General features: G+C 43.1%; 1 protein-coding gene across 2 annotated transcripts in view; it reads left to right on the top strand.

Moving 5' to 3' along the window:
* The window catches only part of Gabrb2 (gamma-aminobutyric acid (GABA) A receptor, beta 2), a 146,310-nt gene that overhangs the window by 79,123 nt on the left and 41,570 nt on the right, over positions 1-25,617 (top strand). For both annotated transcript variants that reach the window (XM_013028663.1, XM_013028664.1), the window contains exon 4: positions 5,883-5,965. In XM_013028663.1, the coding sequence (XP_012884117.1) occupies positions 5,883-5,965 (83 nt within the window). The remainder of the gene's footprint in view (positions 1-5,882; positions 5,966-25,617) is intronic.

Here is a 25,617-nt window from a genome sequence, read left to right on the forward strand (position 1 = left end):
CCGCCATGAAAGGCTGAATCGAGGACTCTGAGAATGCGTCTAATCCCTTCTATTAATAATTGCCTGACAGAAACCTATCTCTCCCCAGCTTTTGTCTTCATTAAGCAGGTATTTAAATGATTTGCTGTTTCTATTCCGTATTACAACTCTGCCGATATGTAATTACATTTAGTATCTTCTGAAATTATTGTCTCCTTTATTAAGCTCAGATCCAGTACAAGTCAAATTAGTGAAGGTGTACGGAGCAGCAAGGAATTGGAGCCCTGTTGGTTTTAAAGGTAGAATCGGTGGGAGTGAACTAGAAAGTTCAGACCGTCTCTGAGGCCATCTTTGTGTCCCCAGGACCCCACCCCCAGCCACCTTGCCAGCCCAGCCTGTTCTTCATATACTATGTCCAGAAACAGAAACCAGCCATCTTCCCTGGAGAGCTCGTGGGTTATTTTTACCTTCTTGCCGCCATCAGTGAAGTCATCCTTCTATTCAACCTAAATCCTCTGTCCCCTTCATCTTAGAATGGTGACCAAGGCTTCCTGTTAGGTCCACAACAGAAAATGCCAACAGCTGATGGTCACCGTCCAAGCCATCGTACAGACAGAGGCTGTTGATTACACCTGCCAGTCCCTCTCCTGCTGGTCCAAGAGAAACAGCAGCGCTCATCATAAAGCAATGCGTTGTCACATATTCATACCCAGTAATGTCTGACTAAGCTGTGAACGCATTTTGCCCCCTTTTAAAAAAATTGTCTGTTTTAAGACCAACAGAGACAGAAGAAGCATGCCAAAAGCCAGAAAGCAGGATGGAGAATCGGGAGAAATATTTACAAGACAGCTGTCCTTCCTCTCATTTTCCAACCCCCACCCTGCACAGAGTGGAACTGCCAATACGAAAATACTCCCTGATACCATCGATTAATCATTTTCCTCTTTTCTTCTAGAGATACAGTGCAATGTTCTCCATCCTTGTCTCTCTGATCATGTTCTCTAATGTCTTAGTGACTTTTATGGTGAAGTGGGTACCACTTCCAACATATTTTCACTCTGTTTTTATGAGCCTTTTACTTGTTCTTGGGGAACGCTGTAATGAGCACTGATTTTTTTTTTATTCTGCTTTAGTTAATCAGCTAAGCTTCTTCCTAACTGAAGATCATCTGGGCAAAAAGAGTATTTTTCTTTGTGCCTAGTGGTTTTTTTGGTGCAACTTGTATTGCAGTGTTTGGGAAGGACCTTGATGGCCAAGTGGATTTTTTTTTTTGTTTAACCTGACTTCTAGTTTTGTTTGGTTAACGGTTTCAATCAGTCTGCAGTTGTAAGGAACTCTGTCTGGTTCAGTTTTCACTTCTCCCACCCCCGCCCCTCCCACCAGAACACCCACGCCTACCTCAGGCCCTGAAACTTCTGCAGACCCGTTCCCCATTGGCCCTAAGAGAGCCGTTCTCGTCACTTTGTTGTGAGCCTCTCACAGTCATACAGTCATAGAATTCCAAATCAATAACTACCCAGGGCTCCAGAACCATTTTTATAATAGCAACTGCTCTTTATATATATTGGTACAAGGTCACATGGCAAGAGGCAAAGTCAAGCCCTGAGCCCAAGGCTGCGTCATTCCAAGGCTTATTTCTGTCTTTCTGAGCCTGTGGGCCTGACAGATTGACATTGGGCGAGCACACATTTCCCCCTCCCCCACCCCCGCATCCCTGCTCACCCTCACACGATAACACATCCTTGTATGTTCTTCTCTCTTCTCTTCCTTCACCATTTCCTTTTAAATGATATTCCCTTTTAAAATTACTCAAAGAGCTAGTGGTCTGCCCTGTGGAAAACTCTTACCGAGAGTATCTCAGTGACCCTTGATAATGATTGAGCCAGTTCTTACCGGACATTTTGAGGATCATAGTTTACCTACATCCTCATTATTTATAATGTTAGGAAAAAATAATAAGTTATCAGGACAAAGATAGTAACACATTTTTCCCATGTAAAACGTAGGCTGTGTCCTTAACACAATATGTTGACATCCATTCTTGAGAGTTTCAGAATTAAATGTATATGTGGAGCCAATAAAAGAGAAATATAGTGAAAGCTTTATGTCAGGTCAGGAAACAAACATTAATAAATGTTAGATAGCTTTAGTGAGAAAAAATGTATCAAAAACTCTAAATTAATATGAAAAAGAGTCTCCAGACCAAAGTACACGAATAAATAATTTACTGTTAAAGAAACTGAAACTGCTATTAAAAATAGAAGGCTTCCCCCCCCCCTCTGGTAATGGAGAGTCAGGAGAAATGCTTACAAGGCCATCTTCACAGTCTTCTAAAGATGGGCCAACCAAAGTTCCTTGCAGAAGAGCAAGTTCCAAGTCACTGATGGAATTCATGAGGACAGTAATCCCAGAGATCTTTGGGAAGGAATGCGGATAGCTGCGTACATGTTGCCTGATCATCTTTTCTGACTTGAGACCCTACACTAGGTGATGATGTTTCCTCTGACATTTTGGTCACACCTGCCGTGTGCCACCGAGCCTGCCTCAGACACAGAAGGCCAGGCCAACATTCCCAACCCACTGATACCACGCGTCACGAAAGTGCTCTCCTGCAGAGAACAAATGCAACAGCCAACAGGGTCGACTACCAGCAGCAAGTAGTGCCAGCACAGACTACAGCAGGCAGGAGAAATGGCAGAATATTTATCACAAAAAACAAGTGAAATGCACTCATTATAGAAATAGTGACCTGTAGGCTAGAGAAGAAGTAACAGTTCACTACTCCTGCAGTCAACCCCTTGAGCCATTTAACTGTCTACTCAAAGTCATGCTATCTGACTAGCTTTTTACTATGTTTTAAATGTGTAACCAAGAACACTTTCTCATAGTCTTCATTCTTCTTAGGCTGCTTAACACCTTTGGGTATAGTTTTGCATTGGGTTTTGAAAAAAATTGTAACAGAGGGGACACTTAGGAAGATAAGCAGCCCCCTTCCGTCCCCCTCTTCCTCCTTCCCTCCCTCCCTGTCTTCCTCCTTCCCTCCCTCCATCCATCTCTCTTTTTCTCCCTCCATCTTTCCCTCCTTCCCTCCCTCCTTCCCTCCCTCCTGGCCTCCATCCTTCTGGCTTGTCACCAGCATGTTGCCCTGCACTCCTAGACTCCCAGTCTTCCATTGAGAGAGGCCCTCCTCCCCACTGGCCAGCTCCACCTCGAAGCCCAAGAACCAGATTGGGAAGTGTACGTGGTCTGTTGTTCAGGGCAGGGGGCATGGCGCCCGAGGACAGGACTGGAGGGCAAAGGAAGGGATCCAGTATGCGCTCTCATTTCTATTTTAAAATAATATTTGGAAGGGATTTAGAAGCAGCCAAAAAAGACCCAGCTGAGGTTGTAATTTAGTCACAGGGTAGCTGTGAAGTGACCTCTGTGAGCCGTGTTTTTAATAATCTTGAAAAACCAAAAGGACTGTGATCAAACTACTGAACTCATCCTGCAGGGGTGTCTCGAATGTGTTGTTTTCATGAGTGGGCTTTTAAAGGGATACAGTATATTGAGACATTGATATAAACTGTGCAAAAAAAAAATACAGTCACAGCTCTTCCTGTATGTCTTTGTAGTTTGCAGAGAGATTCTGATTTGAAGAGATTTCATGGTGAAATCAGACGTCAGCTGTTAGGTGAAGAATTTTAAAAGCGGGAATGGCTATGTTCCCTGAACGTGTGGTACAGAAGGAAGAAAGAGAAGGTAATTCCATTCCTGAGACAGGCGTAGCCTGCGTAGATGACACTACCAGGAAGACAATGGAGAAAAGATGGGTTTGGAAGAGACTGACCACAGAACAATAGGAGAGACTTAAGACCGATATGTCTGTATCTATTAATGTTTTTATTAAAGAGGATTGACAGGTTCACAAAATGAGATCTTGTGAGAGACTCTGGTTGGATTCCACAGGCTAGCTATTTAGGGAAATGTCTTTCATCACGTTATCTGCATTGATGGAAAAAAAAAACCCTCCATAGCCCTCCAGTGGTCACAGTATCTTTGCAGAACATAAGATTCCAGAAAATCCAAGAGTCACAGAAGGCCAAACAGCTGCGGGAGAGTACAAATAGCTCTAATCCGAAATGCATGATTTATCCAGTGGGCACATGATTGCTAGCAATCTTACTTTTTTTGGTGATTACGAAATTGAGCATAGTAGTGCATGTGATTCTATTTGAAGGTTTTAAAAGAGTTTGTTGTTGTTGTTTTACAACAATCATGCAGGAATATTGGGGATTTTAATTTAAGTAAGAGAACTATGTGGAGGTTTATTAAGAAGATAGAATGGGAAAAATGAGAAAGTAATACAGAGACCTTCAGTTGGGAGAATATTAAGTAGACTGCCTTGGGAAGAGGCTTGTAGTTGCTTGTCTGTGTTGGGCTAATCTACATAATTGACTAAAACAGAATGAACAGCTGTGAAATACAGTATTTGGATGTGTGGGTAAAACAAATTACAATCTATACAAGGTCACAGAACATGGAATGTATTTTCATAGAATTATAGAATTTCAAAGCTTGTTCAGGATATAAGAAATCAACCAATCTTCCAGAGAAGCTAAATTTACTTTGTCAAGGTCATCTACCTGCTTGTATGAAACCAGATAAATAAAATCAAAGCTCAGCTCTACCACTTAAGCTGTCTCTTGGCAAAGACCATTCTATCTTTCTATACCTCAGTGTGCCAATCTGAAAAATGAAATTGATAATTAGATTAAATAATACATCTAGTCACTGGTGGTTCATGCCTGTAATCCTAACTACTCAGAAGGCTGAGATTTGAGGATCACAGATTGAATGCAGCCTGAGCAAAACATCCATGAGACTCTTATCTCCAATTAACTAGTAAAAAGCTAGAAGTGGAGGTATGGCTTAAATGGTAGAGTGCTAGTCTTGAGTGCAAAATTAAAGTAAGAACTCAAGGCCCTGAGTTCAGTCCCCAGTATTGGAACAAAAAGAAGGAAAAGAAAAGAGAAGGAAGGAAGGAAGGAAGGAAGGAAAACAAGCACAAGAAAGAGGGAGGGGAAGTAAGAAGGAAAAAAGGGAGAGAAAAAAGAAAAAGAAAGGAAAGAAAGGAAGGAAGAAAAAAAGAAAAGATATTTTGCAGTAACACTAGAGAGTACATCAGACTTCTTAGTAAACAATCTAAAATGAGGGTCTGCTAAAACACTGTTAAGAAAAAATGTGCATATAAAGGATCAAGCTAATATTTACGACAAGATCAGATATTAAAGGCTTGAGAAAGGAAGCAGGAAACAAATGTCAAGGGAAGAGAAACTCTTTGTCATGATTCTTAGGCATTCTGCGAGCCCTCGAGCCACCCCACTCTCCACCAGGACCCAGAGGAAGCCCCAGAACTGTGTGTGTGGCCAACAGTCTGTGTGATTGGGCACCGGGGATTAATAGACCACACTGAGAAACACTGACTTGACCTCGTCTCCTTATTTCACGAATCTGCACGAGACTTGTGAAGGAAAGTGCTCGGGCAGCCTCACTTCTGTCCTCGTTGGAGCCTGCGCTGAATCAGGCTCCGGCAGAGCAGCTTTGTTCTCTACAGACTTAGCTTTAAATCCTACTTCCATTCGAGGGGGTGAAGAGGATCAGAGACCTCATGTGCATGTCCAGAAACACCACAAGGCACTGCGTGATACAATGAGAAGCGAGATAAACATGAAATGTAATGCGCCATCGTGTACTATACCCCGTGACCCTTCCTGAAACCTTCTAGGTTGGTTTGATGTGTTAAATTGCTTCATAACACGTCAGGACCCGTGAAAAATAACTCGTTGGATTGCTATAAAAGAAAAATCAATTCACCTCCAGGCATGGATCCGCTCACCACACATATGCCATTTGTTTTCTAGAATCACAACCACGGCTGCCTGCATGATGGACCTGAGACGGTACCCACTGGACGAACAAAACTGCACGCTGGAAATCGAGAGCTGTAAGTCTGTCTGAGGGGCCAGCTAGGCTGAGCTCTGCTTCAAGAGTCCGTTGGGCAGAGGCCCAGCTCTTGTCTACAGTAAATCCTGCCAAGGTTCCTGTAGAGCCAGGAGATTACCGGATGTTGGCCGTTGATTTTGTGTTGAGCTACCGTGATCGAGGTCTAACACTTATATTCATGCTGAAAGCCATGCTATGAGCATGATTGGTGTGTGTGTGTGTGTGTGTTGTGTGTGTGCATGTGCACACGTGTGTATGCATTACTCTATTTACTGCACTGACCTGTTTAGCAGTGTAGCTGCTTTTCTGGGCTCGGGTTTGAGCCTCTCTGTTGATGAGTCAGTCAGCAAATGTTGGTTTCATAACCTGTCTCTATTTCAGGGTCACTTGGGAGGGAGCAGGAGGTGGAAAAACATCTCAACTCTTCTTTCCTCTGTCAGTGCTTTGGAATGATTTCCCTCCTGGTCCCACCAAATGAATAATTTGGAAACTGGCGATTTTTCCATGCGCCGTTGTCCATCAGGAGGAGCGGGGCTGCCGTGAGGGGCCTTTGTGAGGGATTTTATGTGTGTCAGCCATTGTCACTTGCAGTCGCTGTTCTGAGCAGAAATAACAGCATTCACAGCACACGATGGGTATTTTTGCCCATTTCAAAAGATAGCTTCTAGGGACTAATTAATTTTGCATGGATTTTTTTTTGAAGAAACTTCATGCCCTACTGCACATCATCATTATTTTTAAATTAGATCTTTGCCTTGCAGAACTACTTGATGAATTGGCTCTATAGGATTTCAGTGATTAATTTTATGTAAATATCTTTAGGGTAACAGTTCATGTCTCACTGTCTTATCTTACAGTACAACTTAGGGCACAATACTCTCCAAAGGCCAAATTCTTCGGCAGTTTCAAATCATTGACTCAATGATCTTTATTAATTATTCTCTTAATGATCTGTAAATGGCTGCACAATTTTGTTTTGATTGAACATGTCCACTCATGAGCTTGAGCCGTGTCAGCCCTTCTTTTATTCTCTTCTTTTTCCTGTCTATCTTAACTGCCCACCTGTCCCCTCAACTTTTCTAGTTCCATTTTCACACGTACACATGGGTGTTACGACTCTCTTAACCCACCATGCCTCTCACTTTGCAAAGAGTATTTCTGGGTACCACTAAATGAATTTTTGGTGTCATGAGAGCATTTTTGGACTTTCGAGTGTGAACTTTTACTTGAGTGTTCAGTGATCGTGGTTGTGCATGGATGAAGTCCTGTCACCAATCACACTCATGAGGGTCTCCCTCAGGAGACGTAGCCTTTTGATTGTAGCGGACTCACGACTAAGAATGTAACACCCAGGCACTTCATGGTGTCATGAAGTTAGAATCTTGATATGAATATTGACATGATAATTCATTATGCTTTGCACAGGTTATTTTTCACTGTAGCCCTTCTGTGAACATCAGAACATATTCCTATAACCAGAGAAACAGATTCGAAAAGATAATGTGATTTGTCCAGGCCCGCCCAGTCCTTTACTGGCAGAATGAGCGGCCATGGTGACTGAACGCTGACTTCCCTGAGGAAAGACACCGATTGTGGAGGAACCAGATGGACAGACGCGTGTTTTAATTCCAAATCAGGAAAATATCCTGTTCTTAAGGGGAAATCTGGATTCTGTATTCATTATGCATATAGAGCAGAGAACAAATCGTTGTTATGGAGAATGAAATTTGGTATTCCATTCGTGGCATTCAGCATTTGTATTATAAATAGTTGACTAATTAAGCATATTAAAATAAGCTCAGAGCTCAGCTTCTTTCCCTTAAAAAAGAAAATCCCAGTTGTCTGACATTCTACTTTCTTTTTTCCTTCTTTGTATTTTTTTCATAAATAGCTAGTTTTACTTAATCACTGTCTAATATAAAATACCACTTTTTTCATCTACTCCTTTCCTTTCTGCAAGTCGTAGGCCTCTCTGACCTCCTGTCTCTCTCTGCCCTTTTCTTCCTTCTCTCAGTCCTCTCCCTTCCTGTGTCCGCTCTCAAATGAAAATGGCCCTAAGGGCTGCTAAATCATGAATACTTGTCAGCATTTTGTCAGTAAATACATCCGTTCTGTTTCAGAGAGGATAACAACACTTGTCTTGAACTGGTGAAACACAGGAATGGGTTCCTTGCTCATTTGTTAATTTAGTCATTCAAGGATTTACTTATTCTATAAGTAATTTCTTTAGCCCTCATTATCCACCAGGCATTATAAGAAGCTTTAGAAATATAATGAGAAGAACAACACACCATACTATACCTCCCCTCTTCCCTTCTGATGATTAATAGATATAACTTAAATAAATCCATGAATAAAACAACTGCATGAGTGAAAGAAAAAGTGATGCCAAGATAAAGTGTCTCATCCTCTTAAGACCTTAAACTACTTAGAGCGAGCCTTGAGATCCACCTTGAGGTTTCTGCGTGGTCAGTGTACGCTGCGTTTACTTCATTACTTCACTTAAATAGAGATGGAGCGAGAAGCTCTGTGTAGTTAATGGGATTTGCAGAATTAAATAGGCCCTGGTCGTATTCATCACCAAACCAGAAAAGAGAATCCATTCTGAGGTGCTTCCAACCATGACTCTTAAAATAGCTTTTACCTAATTATTCCCGTTATCTCTGCAGTCGGAGGCAGTTTGTCATATTTTGTTCATGTAGCATCATGTGCAGGTGAGCTGATGTGGCAGGTAAGTTTCATTACTTCCGGTGCCATCCACTGCCTTCTAGAGTGATTCAGCCAGCTGCCAACAGGGTAAAATCAAACTAATACCTTTCACCACCTCCGAGTTAGGAAATAGCATTAATAACTAGCTTCAGAATCCAGAGATGAAGGGGAAGGACAGCCTGGTTGTAAGTATAATCCATTCATGGTTTTGTTATCTAACCCCTTAAATGGATCAAAAAGGCAGCCACCTGCTGCTCTTCTGACGGAGCCCAAGTCCCTGTGGACATGCAACCGCGTCGGTCCAAAGATCTCTGCTCCTGAAGACGCTCAGTGTGCAGCAGAAGCTGCAAGGAGGCCTGCCATTGTCTAATTGAATTCCAGGTTGGATATCATGCCTATTGATAGAATAATGCCTCTCTCTATTCAACCATTTCATTCTAGAACATTCTATTGAAAGGGTCAGCAGATTTCTTTCTGTAAAGTACTGGAGGTGTGCAGTACAAATTTAGCACAGCACCGGGGTCATACATCTGGAGCCAGGTTATGCTGGATAATATTTTAGTTAGCACAACTATAAAATTTTCAAGGGCTTAGACGTAATAAAAATACTGTTGCGTTTTTGGCCTTTAAGTCAGAGGGACCTTGGAGTTGTGGGTATACTGGCAGCGGAGGGTGTGAGCAGGAGCGATGATAACATGGTGATCGTCTGGTGATGTTACAGTGATGTGGTCATATGACGTTGGTGCGAGGTTGATACGGTAATATGGTCATGGTATGGCGATATGGTGATGATAAAGTGGTATGGTGGTGAAGGCTCTTTAAAAATATAAATAGGCCTAGCTTGGAGCTAACTAGACAGGTGATACAGCTCCTGCCAGTTTCTCATTTGTGCAGTCTTGCACAAAGGGTAGACTTCTGTGCAGTGCTCGGTATTGCTGTAGCAGCTCTGATTGCTATAGTACCATCATGACCATTACCAAATTAAACCTGGCATATGGTGCCCAATTAGAATCACATGTTTTCAGAGGAGCATTCACCCATCAGAACAGCCAAAGCAAAGAGTGGATGGCGTATAAACGGTGGAGAACCCGAAGACACTGGACTCCGGTGCGGGATGCCCATTTGCCCTGGGGAAGGGACATTTACAGAATAGGGATTTTCAAATAGCCATGGAATTGCCTCTTAAGAGAGCAAGCAGCCTGTGTCTTCCCTAAGGGAAGAACCAGTCTAAAGGTAAAAGATGCAAAGAAGGCAATTTGAGACTGAAAAGTTAAAAAAAAAAAAAGGAAAAACTCATCGCAATTATAGCTAGGAAAAATCAGATGGGTTGCTGCCTACAGTATGCCATTTTCTGGGACCATTGGGTGAATGATAAGAGTAGAACATTTCTGTTTCTAAGTAGTTGCGGGTTGAAGTTTACTTGGTACCAATAAAAATGGGAAACTTTAATTAAAGGGCAATTAGACAAGCGCTGAAGCAAATACCTCTGGGAGCAATGCTGTTTAGGAAAAGATGAAACTCACATCCCTGCTAAGGTTTTAACTTGAACATTCCATGTGTGCGTGTGCATGTGTGTGTGTGTGTGTGTGTGTGTGTGTTGCTGAAGGGCTTATTATCTAGCAAATAAACTGCTTTTCTCAGATTTACACAATAAGATTCTAAACTATTTTCTAGTTTTCTAAATAATCTAACTCCCATCCCCCCTCCCCCTTTGCCTTTTGTATTTCTTACCTTTTTGAACTCAAGGCCTAGGCGCTGTCCCTGAGCTTTTGTGCTCAAGACTAATGCTCTACTCCTCCACTTCCATCTTTTTGCTGGTTAATCAAAGATAAGACTCTTATGTGACTCCTAATAAGACTTCCTGCCTGGGTAGGTTCGCTGCGCTGCAAATTGTGATCTTCAGATCTCAGCCTCCTGAGTCTCTAGGAGTACAGGTGTGAGCCACTGGCACCCAACTCCTGTCTTTTAAGGACCAACAGAAGTTGTTTGCATGCATCAGCCCTGTCAGGCTGACAGAGTGGCGATATGAAGTAATAACGCTTCCAAGAATTTCAGATGATCTTGGAATTCTTTTTGAATTTTAATTTCTTAGTATCTTCACTTGTGCTCAGGGCTCCAACCCAACATGTCAGTGTCTGCGCACCGGGCATCTTGATCACTGTCACCTGCCCATCGTTCCCCATCTCGTTTCGATTAGAGAAATATTCCTGAGAAACTCTGGCGATGCCTCGTGTAATTATTTATCAAGGAAAAAGCAAATTGCATGGCAAAAAGCTCCCCAGCATCACCAAATGCAAGTTTAATTGGCCTCACTCTCCTAGTGGGTTCGTGTCTAGAATTGCGGCTCATATTATGGAAGCGGGGTTTTATAGGCTCACCCTTGCTGTGCGGAGACTTCGTGCTGGAAGGTGATCGTGGTTTAACACCATGCATTGCTGGTGGGCATGGATAAGGCCAGCAGGCCTCTACCTTCACTGGAAGGAAGACTGCTGTCCTTCAAGTCTCCCATCACTGAACAGTATCTTGGATAGAATGAGTGTTTTGGTATTTAGAACCCTTTCGGTCCAAAGTGGGCTTTTCTTCCCCCTAGTAAAGTGAAATCTTTCATTAATTTATTCATTTTTGCTGCCAGTATTGGGGCTCAAACTCAGGGCACAAGCACTCTCCCTTTGGATCTTGGCTCAAGGCTTAGTGCTCTACCACTTGAACCATACCTCCAACTTCCCGATTTTTGTGATTAACTGGACAGAAGAGTCTCACAGACTTTCCTGCCTGACCTGGCTTCGAACTGAAATTCTTAGATTTCAGCTTCTTGAATACACTTTTGGCAAGTCCTGGGGCTTGAACTCAGGGCTGGGTACCGTCCCTTAACTTTTGGACTCCAGCCACAACTCCACTTCAGGCTTTTTTGCTATTTAATTGGAGATGAGAGTCTCATGGACTGTCTTGCTCTCCACATCTAGAGGAGCTAGGTTTACAGGTGAGAGCACAGACATGAGCCACTGGTACCTGCTGAAATCTTATTTCTCCTTCATGTTTTTTTTTTATTTTTTTTTATTGTGAAACTACTGTACAGAGGGGTTACAATTACATGGGCAAGATAATGAGTGCATTTCTTGTCAAGCGTTGTAGCCTCCTCCTTTGTTTCCCCTTCCCATCCCCCCCCCCACCAAAGTTGTAAAGTTCGTTTTTCCACATAACGACTTGTACATCTCATTGTTGCAATGGATCCACCTGTATCCCTATTTAAACGATTTGTTTTTATTGCCTCTTTTTTATTCTCTATTTTCTCCTTCTGAGATTTCCCACTGCATACTTGTTGGGACCTCTATGCCTGTCTAGCGTGAATCTGAACTAAAATCTTTAGACCTTTGTCTAGATTACTAACATTTATTTAAAGTGACTTTGAAAGTTGGTGGACCTGTTTGCACTCTGTGAATTGATGTCTGAGTTTGTGAATCCCCAGGGCAGAGATTCTAAGCCTTGCTTCACAGTTTGGTTGTGTTCTGTTTAGTTGGTTGGCTTTGTTTTGTTTTGGTTTTTTGTTGGTCATGGGGCTTGACCTCTGGGCCTGGGTGCTGTCCCTCAGCTCTTCAGCTCAAGGTGAGTGAGTACTCTGCCACTTGAGCCACAGCACCCCTTCTGGTTTTCTGGTGGTTGACTGGAGAGAAGAGTCTCGTGGACTTTGCTGCCCAGGCTGGCTTTGAACCTCTATCTTCAGATCTCAGCCTCCTGAGTAGCTAGGATGACAGGCGTGCGCCACTGGTGCCCCACATAGGCCTTAGTTTTTATACAATTTCATCCCATGTTCTCCAAGTGCTGGCGTGGACTTGCTGCTGGCCTGTTTGCAGTGACGTCTGTGCGCATGAGGTAAAACAAACACGCCTTCTTCACTGGAGCTGCTCCTTTACCGAGTGTGCACAAACTCTCAGGCACTGTTCACAACAGAAGCGGCAGTTTCTACCTACTGTTCTACACTTGCATCAACCGTAATTTGCTTTTAAACCCATGCACGCTCCTGGAACCTAAGTACTTATTATTGTGTTGCTATTTTGTTTTACATAACAGCTCATTTGTTTATGGTTGAGGCTCTGTCATTACATACATTCTTGATTTTACATATTATACATCTGTATGCATTCCATTGAACAATCCCTAAAATACAAAGGTGGGGCACCTTAGGATTGAACGATAACTAATTTCATCACTTGATGAATCCCAAGTGGAAAACAATGGGAAAGCAGAACGCCCCGTGTTTGGGGCTTGGTGTCACAGGGAACTCCAGCAGGCTTGCCCTCTCCGCCCATCCCCGATGGGTTCTGAGACCCTGTGCCATGTGTGTGAGCTTAGTTGTGCAGGTGTGCAGCGTCCTAGAACCGGCTGCCGGGGGCCAGATGCGGGGTCGGCTCTGTCATCCTGACGGCGGCCACGACTTCCACGGGCATCAGTAGAAGCCTTTTGGCATCTAGAATTTGAGAGACTGGAAGGAATCTTCCAGAAGTAGACACAGTCTCCTTGTTGCATTGCTACCCCTTTGCAGGGCTAGCATCGAGGACCATCCACGGGCCTCCATGGAGCCACAGGAGCCCCGAGCAGAGCCTGCTCCGTAGTAAAGCTCAGCAGTGACACTCAGGAATTTAGTGGCACAAATCTCGGCTTTCAGCTACGAGATTAGCGAGCAGCAGGTAGCGGGACCCAGGCTCCCACCGTGGGTTCTTAGACTTGATGAGTTCGTACATCTCTCAGGATACCGGCTCTGCTCAATCACCCATGTTTGCTTATACTTACCTTTCTGAAAATGACAGCCACCTGGGAGAGAAATGTGCCCACTGCACATAAAGAATATAGGATTGCCGGCCACCAGTAGCTCACGCCTGTCATCCTGGCTACTCAAGAAGGCTGAGATGTGAGGATCGCGGTTCAAAGCCTGCCCGGGCAGGAAACTCTGTGAGACTCTTATCTCTAATAAACCACTCAGAAAACCGAAGTGGTGCTGTGGCTCAAGTGGTAGAGAGCTTGCCTTGAGCTGAGGGACAGCGCCCAGGCCCAGAGTTCAGGCCCCACAACTGACAAAAAAAAAAAAAAGAACCGAGGCTAGTGCACTGCTTACTGTAAATCTGTCCGTGGCAGGCGTGGCTGGGAGAGGATGGGGAGGCGGAAGCTGGTGTAGAGAGATGGTCCTTGGGCGCTGGCAGGATGCCGGGAATGCTGCCATCCTACACACACGGCTCTTGCTGGCAGGACAGGTTTGGCGCTCACCAGGGGGAAATGCCACACTTGTGGGTTCCACGGTGTGTGTAGAGAAGTCTGACATGACTGGTATGAGCCAGGGGCGCAAGTCCTCCCGGGGCTTTCCGCGAGGCACGCGCAGGGGACACCGTGGTTCTCGGTGGGTACTTGCAGCCACTCAGCTGCAGCTCGGATCCTGAACTTGGCTCCCCGTATTCCAGCCAGAAGATATTTTCCTCTCCGTGGGTAAAAGGGAAAGGTTGAAAATGTATTGCTGGATAGATTTTTCTGGACAAACAGGCCCTTCCTTCATCTAAGCCCGGTGTTGGCGGTCTGCCTGAGTGCCGCCCTGCATCCCGCCCACCCTGGGTTACAGATGACGTCAGGACCACCCATCCCCATCAGGGAGACGATCGCTTGCTACGTGTTGCTTTGTGCCGGATCTTGTGCTGTGTGCATACGGACTTTTATCTCACTGGTTTTCTCCTTGTGACAGCTACTGATAATACTGCTTCTTCTCAGATGAGGCCTTGGAGAACTCGAGTAGTTGTAGGAAATAGAATCCATTGTAGCTACTTTAAGCAGAAAGGAACTTATTTGCTATCTATGTCCAGCTTTCATGGGCTCAAATTTAGATAGACTCTCAGAATCCCAACCCAACCTCTCCTCCCCTACCCCCTCCCTCTCTCCCTCCCTCCCTCCCTCCCTCCCTCTCTTCCTCTCTCTGTTTCTCTTTCCTCCCCCCTCTCCCCTCTCTACCTTCCACCCCACACACACACCAATTCAGTCCTGAATTCAAGTCTACAGCAAGTATAGCTGACTGGGCAAACTCTGGGTCACATTCTGCTATAAAACAAAGTGAGCTTGAGAAATGTAGTTTTTTGTTGCTGATGTTTTTCTTTTGTTAGTGCCAGTACTGGGGCTTGATTCCAGGCCTCATGCTCTCCGTCACTTTTTATGCCAATAGCTGGTGCTCTACCACTTGAACCATGCTTCCATTCTGGGTTTGTTACTTCGTTGGGGATAAAACCCTCTCATCTGCATCTGCTTCAGCTGGAATCCCTAATATATTTGTATCTCCAGTGGGATTTACCAGCTTCTCCACCCATAGTCTGCTTAAGTGAAAACCTCAGGTACTTTCTGTGAATTGTCCTATGGCCATGTTGATGTATCTCTGTCTACCTGTGTATCTCTAATTTATTGAAAACTCACGATGTACTAAACGTCTTTACATTCATATTTAATATATCAACCCTACATGAACAAGAGGAAGCACAGAGCTGATGGTGTGGAGTCAGGATTCAACCCCACCCCTCTCTGTGGGTCTTGCTCTTAGACAGCATACTGTCAACCTATATCTGGTATAAAACTATGCCAGAATGATGATAAAAGCGCAAAAACACTGATGGTTGATATAGATAGCAGGTTGATATGTTACTCTAGGGTTGGAGGCGTGGTTCAGTTGGTACAATGCTAGCCAAGGAGCAGAAGCATCATTTTCTGAGTTTGAGTTCTGGGCTCGACTGAGAGAGGCGGGGGGGAGGAAGGAAGGGAGGGAGGGAAGGAAGGAACGAAGGAAGGAAGGAAGGAAGGAAGCTCCCCGTAGTCCTGCTTTGTTCTGCTCCGCTTTGTTAGTCTGCAAAGCCTAGTATCGTTACATCTCAGAAGGTTGAAGAATCTCTTAAATCATTTCTAGTCCATTTGTTTCTCCATTTTCCTTTCATAAAAAAAGGAAATAAGAAAGATTGAATTCTCGCCAGAACAAGCCACTCTCATTGTTAGATTAATGGATTTCAAATGTGCCCTTTTGCCCTCAGTGGAGATAAATATTGACCATGGCTATCATTTCTGAAGTCAATTGTTTATACTTAAACCTCTGACATAAAGTACCACTTGATTGTACGTTTAATCAAACTCACTGCCAAATGAGGAAGGTCCGTGGGCAGAACTGGGGAAGATACATTAAGGAAGCACTGGTTTTAGGTTGAGTCATGGTGGCTGTTTTGAATTATAATTGTATCAGAACCACTTCATGTATAAGCAAAAGACAAACACTGTGATAAATTGCTTATACAGGCAGAAAAGTTGTTCTTTGATTGCCTTTTCAATTCAGCTTTTCCCCATACTGTTTTATAGAGATCACGATAACAGGTATAAATTGATTTTTATAAAGTTAAAAGGTTTTTTTTTTAATTAGCATCCGCTAGTTGTGAAAGGGATGGCCGTGGTGATATTTCCATGTAATTGAACCCCAATCAAACTCACCCCTTCTATCATGCTCCCCAACAGTTCCAAACAGTGTCCTTGTCTGTTTTGATACATGCAAATGAAGTTCTGCATGCGCCTTCTCCTCCCCCTCCCGTCACTAACACACTCCTGACCAACAAACCGAACCTGCTTCACTTCCCTAGCATTTGTTCATGCTTTTTAGTGAGTATTAATTGTACCAAGCCTTGTCACCATTGTATTGCAAATGTGCACATCTAATAGTTTAATCAGAATAGCCTTCTCTTTGGCTTTCTCTTGACATAGAATGTGATGCTAACTATGGGCATTTGCAATTCTGCGTGAAGATTGATAGAAGGGGATACAAGTAATATATTAATGATGAACAGAGATTAACAGAATATTCCAGAACACTTTAAAAGACGTTAAGTTTTGAAGACCCATAGTCAATGTCATACAAGCCATATTAGCAGCAGAGAGGAATGCGTGGCCTTCAGGCTGAGTTCAAATCACTTGGTATAGGATCACCCAGAATGCAAACCATATCCCATTTGCCTGCACTGATCATTTTCCATGGTGGGAAACGGTATTATAACTATGCAGATGGTCCTTATGAACGCTGTTATAAATATGCAAATTTCCTATTTTTATTCCTTTTTTTTTGTTACCTTCAGCCCTTACCTGGAACCTTTAAGTGACTCCTTACAGTAGCCAATCCCATATTACAGATGGGGAAACTGAGGATTATGGAATGTAAACAACATTAGATCATAGCCAGATCCTGAAAGCTAGATGCAAAGTCTAGTAATTTTTCAAAGACTTTTCCAAGTTTAATTCAGGTATAACTGGTAAATAAAATTGAAAATCCATACTGCATACTATGTGATATTTTGATAAATGTGTACATTGTGAAATGACAGTCACAAACTCAGAAGCTGATAATTCAATCCTGCTGCTGGTGTTCATTCATTTATATAGTCAATAAAAACAATGTAGTCTCTAAACTGTATGTGAATTCCATTTTACTAGTGGTGCCTTTACCTGGTTTTGGAGATCATGGAAATTTTTGAAAGAAAATGTCTTTAATCTAAAAATAAGAAAGATTGTTTAAATGATATTTTAAAGTACTAGTGGTCCTGGATCCAACTTCTACCCAGAAAGAACCCTTTGACTTTGACTTTAGTTGTTTTTATACTTTCCTTACAATTAATCCAAAGTGTTACTTTCTGGACTCAGTTTCTGCTATTTTAAGCTTTTTGGTTACCAACTATTCTTTATGTGCCTGAAATTCAAAAATACAACCAGTTTCTGAAACACAGTATCCTACATAGAAAATGATTGTTTAAAATTCTCGCTGAAAGTAAGCTTTTTTTTTTTGCCTTGATTATGGGATATGGAGAAATTATAAAAGAAAATACATTTCCCTAGACACTCTATTTCTATTCTCAACCACAAATGCCCCCAGAGAAGGTACATTAATAGTAACTATATTTTTATAAACCATATTGAGTAGGGAGAGGGGCTCCACCCCTCACTGATTATACCTGTGTCCTCAGAGGCTGCCCAGCACGCCTGCAGCTGTAGTCCCCAGAGAGACATCAGCGCACTGGGATAGATTCTCGTACAGCCTTCAGAATGCCTACTGGCTCTTCTCTTTGCCCACAATCTATTTCCTTCCATGCCTGCTTAGCCAGCCCCCACTCACCTGGAGATCCCAAGTCACCATTCTTGTGTCTTAGCAAAGATTGGTCAACATTCTCCTGTCTTAAATCAGATCATTACGATTAGGATCATTAGGATTGTCACGGGTATTTTTGTTTACTTCGCTGCCTGGGCATTCCCACACGCAGCAGAGACAGGATCATCGTACATAGTACCACGTAGACTCTTTGTGAAGGTCCTCCATCAAACTTTGGCTCCTGAATAAAGTGACAGAAATGGGCATGGAGCACAGCTAGTTAAAGCCTATCAGGAAGAGAATCTTTATGAGAATTGAAGATTTGCATTTCAGTTAGAACAATGCCTTTTTCAACCTGTGAAACTATTTTATATTCAGCTTAATTCTTCCTCTAATCCCTGTATCCCAAGATATCTTAGTAATTAAGGAAACTAAATGCACATGGTTTTGCAAGGAAAATAGCCTACTAGCCTTCCTTTAATAGTGAAGATTAACAAAACAAACTTTCGTCTTGTTAAATTGACCCCTGGTTCTCACAAAAAGGGGGGCATGGTCTGCCATTTTAGAACATATGCTCCTGCTTGACAAAGTTAGTACAAGTAAACTTGTCAAATGCCAAAGTATAGAGTATTAAAAATTCAACAAAATGTCAGGAGAAGAGGGGAAACCGGTGAATTTAAGCAAAGTCTGTCACAAAGATTGCATTACATGTTTCTTTCTGCCTGACTTCGAGTGGCAAATGGAAGCTTAAAAATATAACCTAATGATGTGTCTTTATGGTAAGAAGTTTATATAACCTAATTGCCGTAAAACTGTCATCGCTGGTTGATTTGTTAGGATAATAAAAGATGTGTCCTTAGAACTCGGCTGGCATGAGTTCTGTCCAACCCCACTGACAGCCCCGGAGTCATCCATTTTCTATTTTTGCACATGGCTAAATAGAATGCTTTAAACCATTTTCCGTGGCATCCTGTGTGGATGCAAGAAGCAAGGTGCGATTTAGACACTGCAGAAGGCTTTCACTAATAGGAGCTTGGATGTGAAGGATTGGGAAGGAAGAAGGAAATGGAGATGAGTGATAAAAGCCCGGCCCCTTGTGAGAAGTTCAAACCTCAGGCTCCAACCACACTTTAAAAACTTATATTCTGAAATGGCCTTACATTGCAAAGGGAGGATAGATTTCCTTCATGCACTTCACCCAACTTTCCTATGTCCATGATGCTTTTATCAAGACCTAGAGATTGACATTGGGCTGTTGACAGTATTCGGATTTTACCTGCTTTTCCAAAGTGCCCTTTTCCTGTTGAAGAATCCAGTGTAGAATGAGGTGCTCTCTTACACTGTCTTCCTGGTACTGGAGTGTCTCCATCTTTGTTTCATGACCTTGACACTTGACACTTCAGAAGACTTCTGGCCAATTTCAGATTACTGATATTTTTTCATGGTTAGACTGGTCCACTCAAAGTCTTTGGTGTACTTCCTTGAGAAAGTAGATGAAATCCAACAGAATTGACTCAGAAATGCTAGCTGGTTAGCATATCATACATACTTACATTTGATCAGGCAAAGGCAAATATAATTAAACTGTTCTAATCATTTAATTTAAATATGGCCTGTAAATTTCTCATTTGATAATTCATTTTATACTTTCTCAAAAAGAAAATAACATTTGCCAAGTACTGTGGCTTACCATATTTCGCCTAATTTTTTCTGCCAAACAATTCTAGACTATAGATAATATTTTTATCATGCTCTTATAGCTGAGGAAATTTATTCTTATCCCTAAGTAGTTGTACAAAGGAGTTGTCTTTCAACAACAATTTAGGAACACAATGTGTAATTGCTAGTTAAACATCAAAAATTTACTTCCAGCCAGGTGTGGTAGCACATGCTTCTAATCCCATTACTCAAGTGACAGAAGCGAAGAGAGCAAGGGTTCCAGGCCAGCCTGGTCTACAGTGAGTTCAAGGTCAGTTTGGCGTACATAGTGAAACGTATCTCAGAAAAATCAGGGCTGAGGATGTAGTTCAATTGGTAGAGCTCTTGACTAGCATGTGCTAGGTCCTGGCTCTAATGCCTAGCCCCCAAGATAGAAGATGGAAAGATAGATAGATAGATAGATAGATAGATAGATAGATAGATAGATAGATAGATAGATTATATATAGAGAGAGAGAATATATACATATATATATATATATATATATATTATATTCTCTGAGAGAAACCCATGGGAAAAAGTATTATCCAAAGGAATACTAAACTTTTTTAGTTGTCCCAAATGTTGCTTTATTTTGGAGAAAACATCTTCGCAAAAAGATTTCTTTAATTGATAGTGGTAAAAAACATGCACCCAAACAACTCATTTTTATTTTTATTTTTGGGTCCGTTGTGGGGCTTGAACTCAGGGCCTGAGTGATGTCCTTGAGCCTTTTTGTGCTCAAGACTAGCACTCTACCACTTGAACCCCAGGAACTTTTCTTCCCCGGGCTAGATTTGAACCACCATCCTCAGATCTCAGCCTCTGAGTAGCTAGGATTACAGGGATGAGCCACCAGTGCCTAGTCCAAACAACTTACTACCCTTGTCTTCTTACTTACCTACATCTCAGTTCTGTCTCTTTCCACCCCCTCCTGTGCTCCTCCCTCTGCCTCTCCCTCTCTGAGTCCTTCCTTCTCTTTCTCCTTTACATGTGTGCACACACATACAGGGGCACACTATATAGTACTGTGAGATCTATGTAGAATCCGACTTCTACAAAAATCATTCTCCTTAATTACTGAAGTTTCTCATGCCTCAGCTTTGAGATATCACACTTTTAACAGTTCAGCTGAATGAAACATTTCGGGAGTATATTTTAGACGTTTTGACAGGATGAGCCATCAAAGTTCCAATCTGGTGTTGCATCTACTAAACCAAGCCATCCACTTCGAGGCCTCACTGATAAGAAAGTGAACTGAATTGAGTTGCATAGCCTGTAGTCCAACAATCCAATTTTACAGATAAGTAATCAATATTTTCCAGGTCATTGATCTGGTTAATGACAGAACCAAGGCTAATATGTCTGCTGTAAGTCATTTTCTCCTTGATAGCCTGCGATCCTGGAGGCGGGGCAGAAATGAGTGAAGTATTAATGCTTTCAGTTATATTCGTTCTCCATATATGTGCTATGTGAGTATTGCGCATGGTTTTATCTGCATTTTTCCCAAGGAGAAAGTGAGGGAAAATACTACATTTTGGAATATACTAATTAATCAACATATTTCTATTGACAACTAATTGAACTACAGCTTGGACTTGGCTAAAGATTTGGTTAAGTAACAAAACGTGTGTTATTTCTTTAGAAGTAGAGCTATTTTTTAAAGCCTAAAATGTTATCTGCTTTGACAAAGAATGTCTTCCTGACCTTAGAGTTATTAATCGCATAATAGCAAATACATCTCCTTTTCTCCACCTCCTAGAAGTAAAATTAATGAAGACTTACTATTTCCATAAGACAGTTTTGTTTCCATGGGCATAGCGCTTAGAATGAAAACCAGCATCCGTTAGCAAATTATATCAGTGATTCAGGAACGTGGCCCAGCTGTGAAAAACCAATTTGTAGAAACACATCCTCTGCACCAATATTTTGACCCATGTAATAGACCAGGTTTGTGGCTGTTGGCAGAGCTGCTGTTTGAACTCAGACCCTCACCCTTTCTCAGCAGGTACTCCACCACCTGAGCCCTCCAGCCCAAAAGATGAGCTTTCAAGCCTTTTATCGATAGCCTTGATGAACGCTGTCATTTCTGCTGAACCGTCCAGAAACATTTTCACAAGTTAGAATTAAGGGGAATACAGTTCATTTATGTAGGATTCATATTGTAGATAATTATAGTGCATATAATCATGTTCCTGGCGTTGAGAAAAATATGCGATTTGACACATGCACCCTTAAAAGTTTCATATTGTTTTCATAACCTCAAAAGGTAGATTCTCCATAGAGCAGACAGGATGTTGAACCCCTCAGCGCTTGCAGGTCGGACACTCGGCCACAGATTCTCCACATGACCGGCGTGACCCTCCTTGGTGGCGGTCAGTCCCCCACATCCAGTTCACACTGTTTGACTTGTGATAACACGTCCGTGGCACTATTCCTGGGCGGCATCTTTGGTCAAGATGTACTACAGCCTTTCCATGTCAACACACAACCCCTGAAGGACTTGATCCAGCTGAGATGAATTGTTCCGTGGAGCTGCACCCCCGGCTTATATTTTGTAGCATTTTAGCTTAAAAGAACTGTAATTACTGACTAAACTGGGAATTTCTATTTAAAATTTTTCTTGGTATTACCAGATAGCTCTCTAAAGAATCCTGTAAATTAGAAACTCAGTGTACGTCATTGATATTGTACTTTTTGCCACTCTGATTAGTAGAGACTCTTTCCAGTTAGTCTACAATTTTTTTTTCCTTAACCATTAGTGAATTTGAGCATCTCTTCAGGAACTTAGATGAGATTGTGTTATTTTTAATAGTTTGGGGCCATTATTATGTTATTATTTTTGTTTACGTGGTTTTCTTTTTTATATTTGAGCAATGGGAGTCCTCTGCCATTCATTCACAAGATTTTCACACTGTTTTACTGGCCTTACCTGTGGTTTGTGGTGAATTTCAGCATTAAGAAGTACTTTGCTCCGATCGTTCTGTACTTTGAGCTTTTGTGTTTTTCTTAGGACGTTCACTGAGCCCAATGAATGGAAGCATTTTCTTCCCTAATCCTGTCTACCATCCCTTCCCATAGATGGGTAAACTCAGTATTTCCACGACAAGCAGAACTTGTAGCTTCTGTGGCAGGGTCTCTCCATGCCGGCCGGCTTCCTAGCTGTGCAGAAACAGAGCCTGTGTGCTGACCATGAAGGAGTTGCCGCATCACGGTAGCACAGGCGTCCCACATCTGGCTGCCAGACAGTTCAGCCTTTTGACTGTTTCACTGAGGAGACGACTGAATACTATTGAAAATTACTGAAGTGGTTCCTGTGGCATACAATCACCATGAGGGCCCTTTAGGTCAGGAGATGTGTATGCGAGAAATCATGTCACTGTTTAAAATGCTGCGGCGAGCACAGGCTGGCCTCTCAGGGCCACTTAGGAAGCCTAAGATGTTTTGGGGCTGGTGATGGCATCCACCCACCGCGAACAGCCACAGTCCCGAGCCGCTCGCCTAGCAGTCCTGTCGTCTGAACAATCTGGACAGACCAGAAGGGAGACAAGTTGAGTGGACACTGCTGGGGAAATGTGCTGGAATTCAGGGACCGCTGGCCTTCTGACACACACATGCAACTCACACGCATGCACACGTGCACACACACACACACACACACACACACACACACACGGAGGGCACAGGCTGTAAAAGGTATTACAACCTAGCATGTGACGAGCACTGAGGTAAATGTCCTGAATACTTACCTTACCTCATTCCCACTGTACACACTGGGGACTGTTGTGTGTGTATGTGTGTGTGTGTGTTTGGTGGGTGAGAACACAGGCGGATAGACAGGACCAGTCTACAAGTTACTGAGGAGGACACAGGAGGAGGAGGAGGAGGAGGACAGTGTGGACACCGACGCGTTAGCCACGGAGCCAGCGCAGCGCTCCCTCCCCCCTGGCAGCAGCTGCACTGTAGACGGGTCACGGGAGGCGCTGGAACACCGTGCAGAGCTCTCAGAATAGCCTTGCTGTCTTCATCCTCTTCATCATTTTCCAAGTCGTGTGCTGCACCCCCTGGGCATTTTCACATCCTAGTTTTGTAAACGGAGAACTGAGGCACAGAACGTTGAAGTCAACTGCCAGAATGCCAGGACCAGGGCTCAGAGCCTCAACCTGGACGCTTGGGGCATGGCTACGGTGATGAGTCCACCCTGGTTTTTCATGGACAACAGCAGTTTAACAACTGAAGTAACAGAACAGTAGTAGGGATCACTTAAATGGCATTTTGTGCATGGAGACTCTTGGCCTATCTACCCCTTTCTTACTGGAAAGTATCAGTGAAGAATTGAGATCATATATGTACTTAGTTGAACATTTATATTACTCGATCTTCTAAACTGGTTATCATCATGGAGCACTGCACAGAGAAAATGATCAATTAATATTTGACTTTATAAAAGAATTCCTAATTTGCGAATACAGTATATTTTAAGCCACAGAATGCTAAAAAGCTAAGGCAGAGAAAATTAGATGAGAAGATTCTTTGGAGGTAGGAGCAAGTAGAACATGGTATTTTGTCATGAGAGAAAGAAAGAGTGGAGAGAAAAACGGTGCTGTTTACAGAGAAATGTGTGTGCAAGATTTTGCAGAACATGCTTGAGAGATTATGGCTGTGTTAGAATGGAGTTGGAGTGTGTGTGGAGTCATTAGAGGTGTGGGTGCTTTGGCAGGGATTTTTATGGGGTGTAGAAAGGAATTCTCATCATAGATTTTTGTGACAGGATTCTTAGCTTAATAAAGATTCAAGATCAGAAGGACCTTGTGCTCTCTGGAAGAGGGCAGAGATGCCTAGCTAGCAGGGTTCAGAGGGTCGTGGGTAGATGGATGGTGTGAATGAAGAGTCGTGGGTGGATGGATGGCGTGTGTATGAAGAGGGTTGTGGGCAGGTGGCACGTATGAAGAGGGTCATGGGTGTGTGGAGTGTATGAAGAGGATGGATTGCCCCTTGGCAGGGTTGGCTTAGAATGACAGAACAGTCATGGCAGATACAGTATGATCCCACCTCCTGCCTGTGTCCCAACCCCAGACAAGGAGCAGAGTTCCGCTGCAGCTCTGGGTATGGGTGTACCGGCCAGAGCAGCTCTGGGGCTGTGATCCGTGAGAGGCGGGGCGGGCGCCCCTGGGGCACAACCGTCTTTAGAGTCAAATTTGTTATCCAGATGAAGAATCATGAAGCGCTGAGGTCATCTCATACGTACATCCACAAGATCTCATTGCGGTCCTGCCACCTGACCAGGAAGGACGTGGCAGACGAGGAGACAGAGGAGGCTGAGCTCACAGCTCCCGATAGGAAGCCGGGCCTGCAGGAACGTGCTCCCCGCCCTGGCGCTCCACCACTGCGCACGCTCAGCCTCCCCTCACACGCCCAAGAAAACAAGATGTGGGAGGAATTTATCTGTGAGAATAAATTCCTGATTCAGTTTTACAGCAGCCTTTGTAATTAAAGTGTTCCTCCCCTTTCATTACCTAACGGACCTCACATTGGGAGAAACATACTTCCAACCCTGATCAGAGTGTCAGAAGTCCCATACCGCGTCTGTGACAAATTTTGTAATCTTTTGCATATAACCTTGGAACTCTTACTCAGAAACACTCTTCGATTAACAGCAAAGTCAAGGTATTCTTATTATCAGGTCCATACACTAAGTCTTAAAACTTGATTGAAGGCAACTGTAGAAACTCATTTGCCCTGCTGAAAATTGAACCCATGTATAGCACCCCAGCCCATCCTTTACTTTTTCTTTTTAACAAAACGGCTTCTTTTCCTACAAGGGTATTGTTTGTCCTGAACATAAAGCTAAATGATTCCCCATCGCTCCTGGAACTGCACGCTAAGCTAATTGCCATTGACAGGTGCTGTGCAGATCCGTTCTCAGCTCCCCTCGCCAGGAGCTGCTGCTGTTCGCAAACGCAATCAGGTACCACGGTTGTGCAATTGGCTTCTAAACAGAGATTTACGCATGTCATCACGAATAAGAAAGACAAAGGAGATTTGTGAAGTGTAGGATTTTGGTACTCTATCATGAAGGTGACCTGGTTTTCATGAAATAATAAAATTGCTTT

Source organism: Dipodomys ordii, unplaced genomic scaffold (assembly GCF_000151885.1).
Source record: "Dipodomys ordii isolate 6190 unplaced genomic scaffold, Dord_2.0 Scaffold112, whole genome shotgun sequence".
In the NCBI taxonomy this organism is placed as follows: Eukaryota; Metazoa; Chordata; class Mammalia; order Rodentia; family Heteromyidae; genus Dipodomys; species Dipodomys ordii.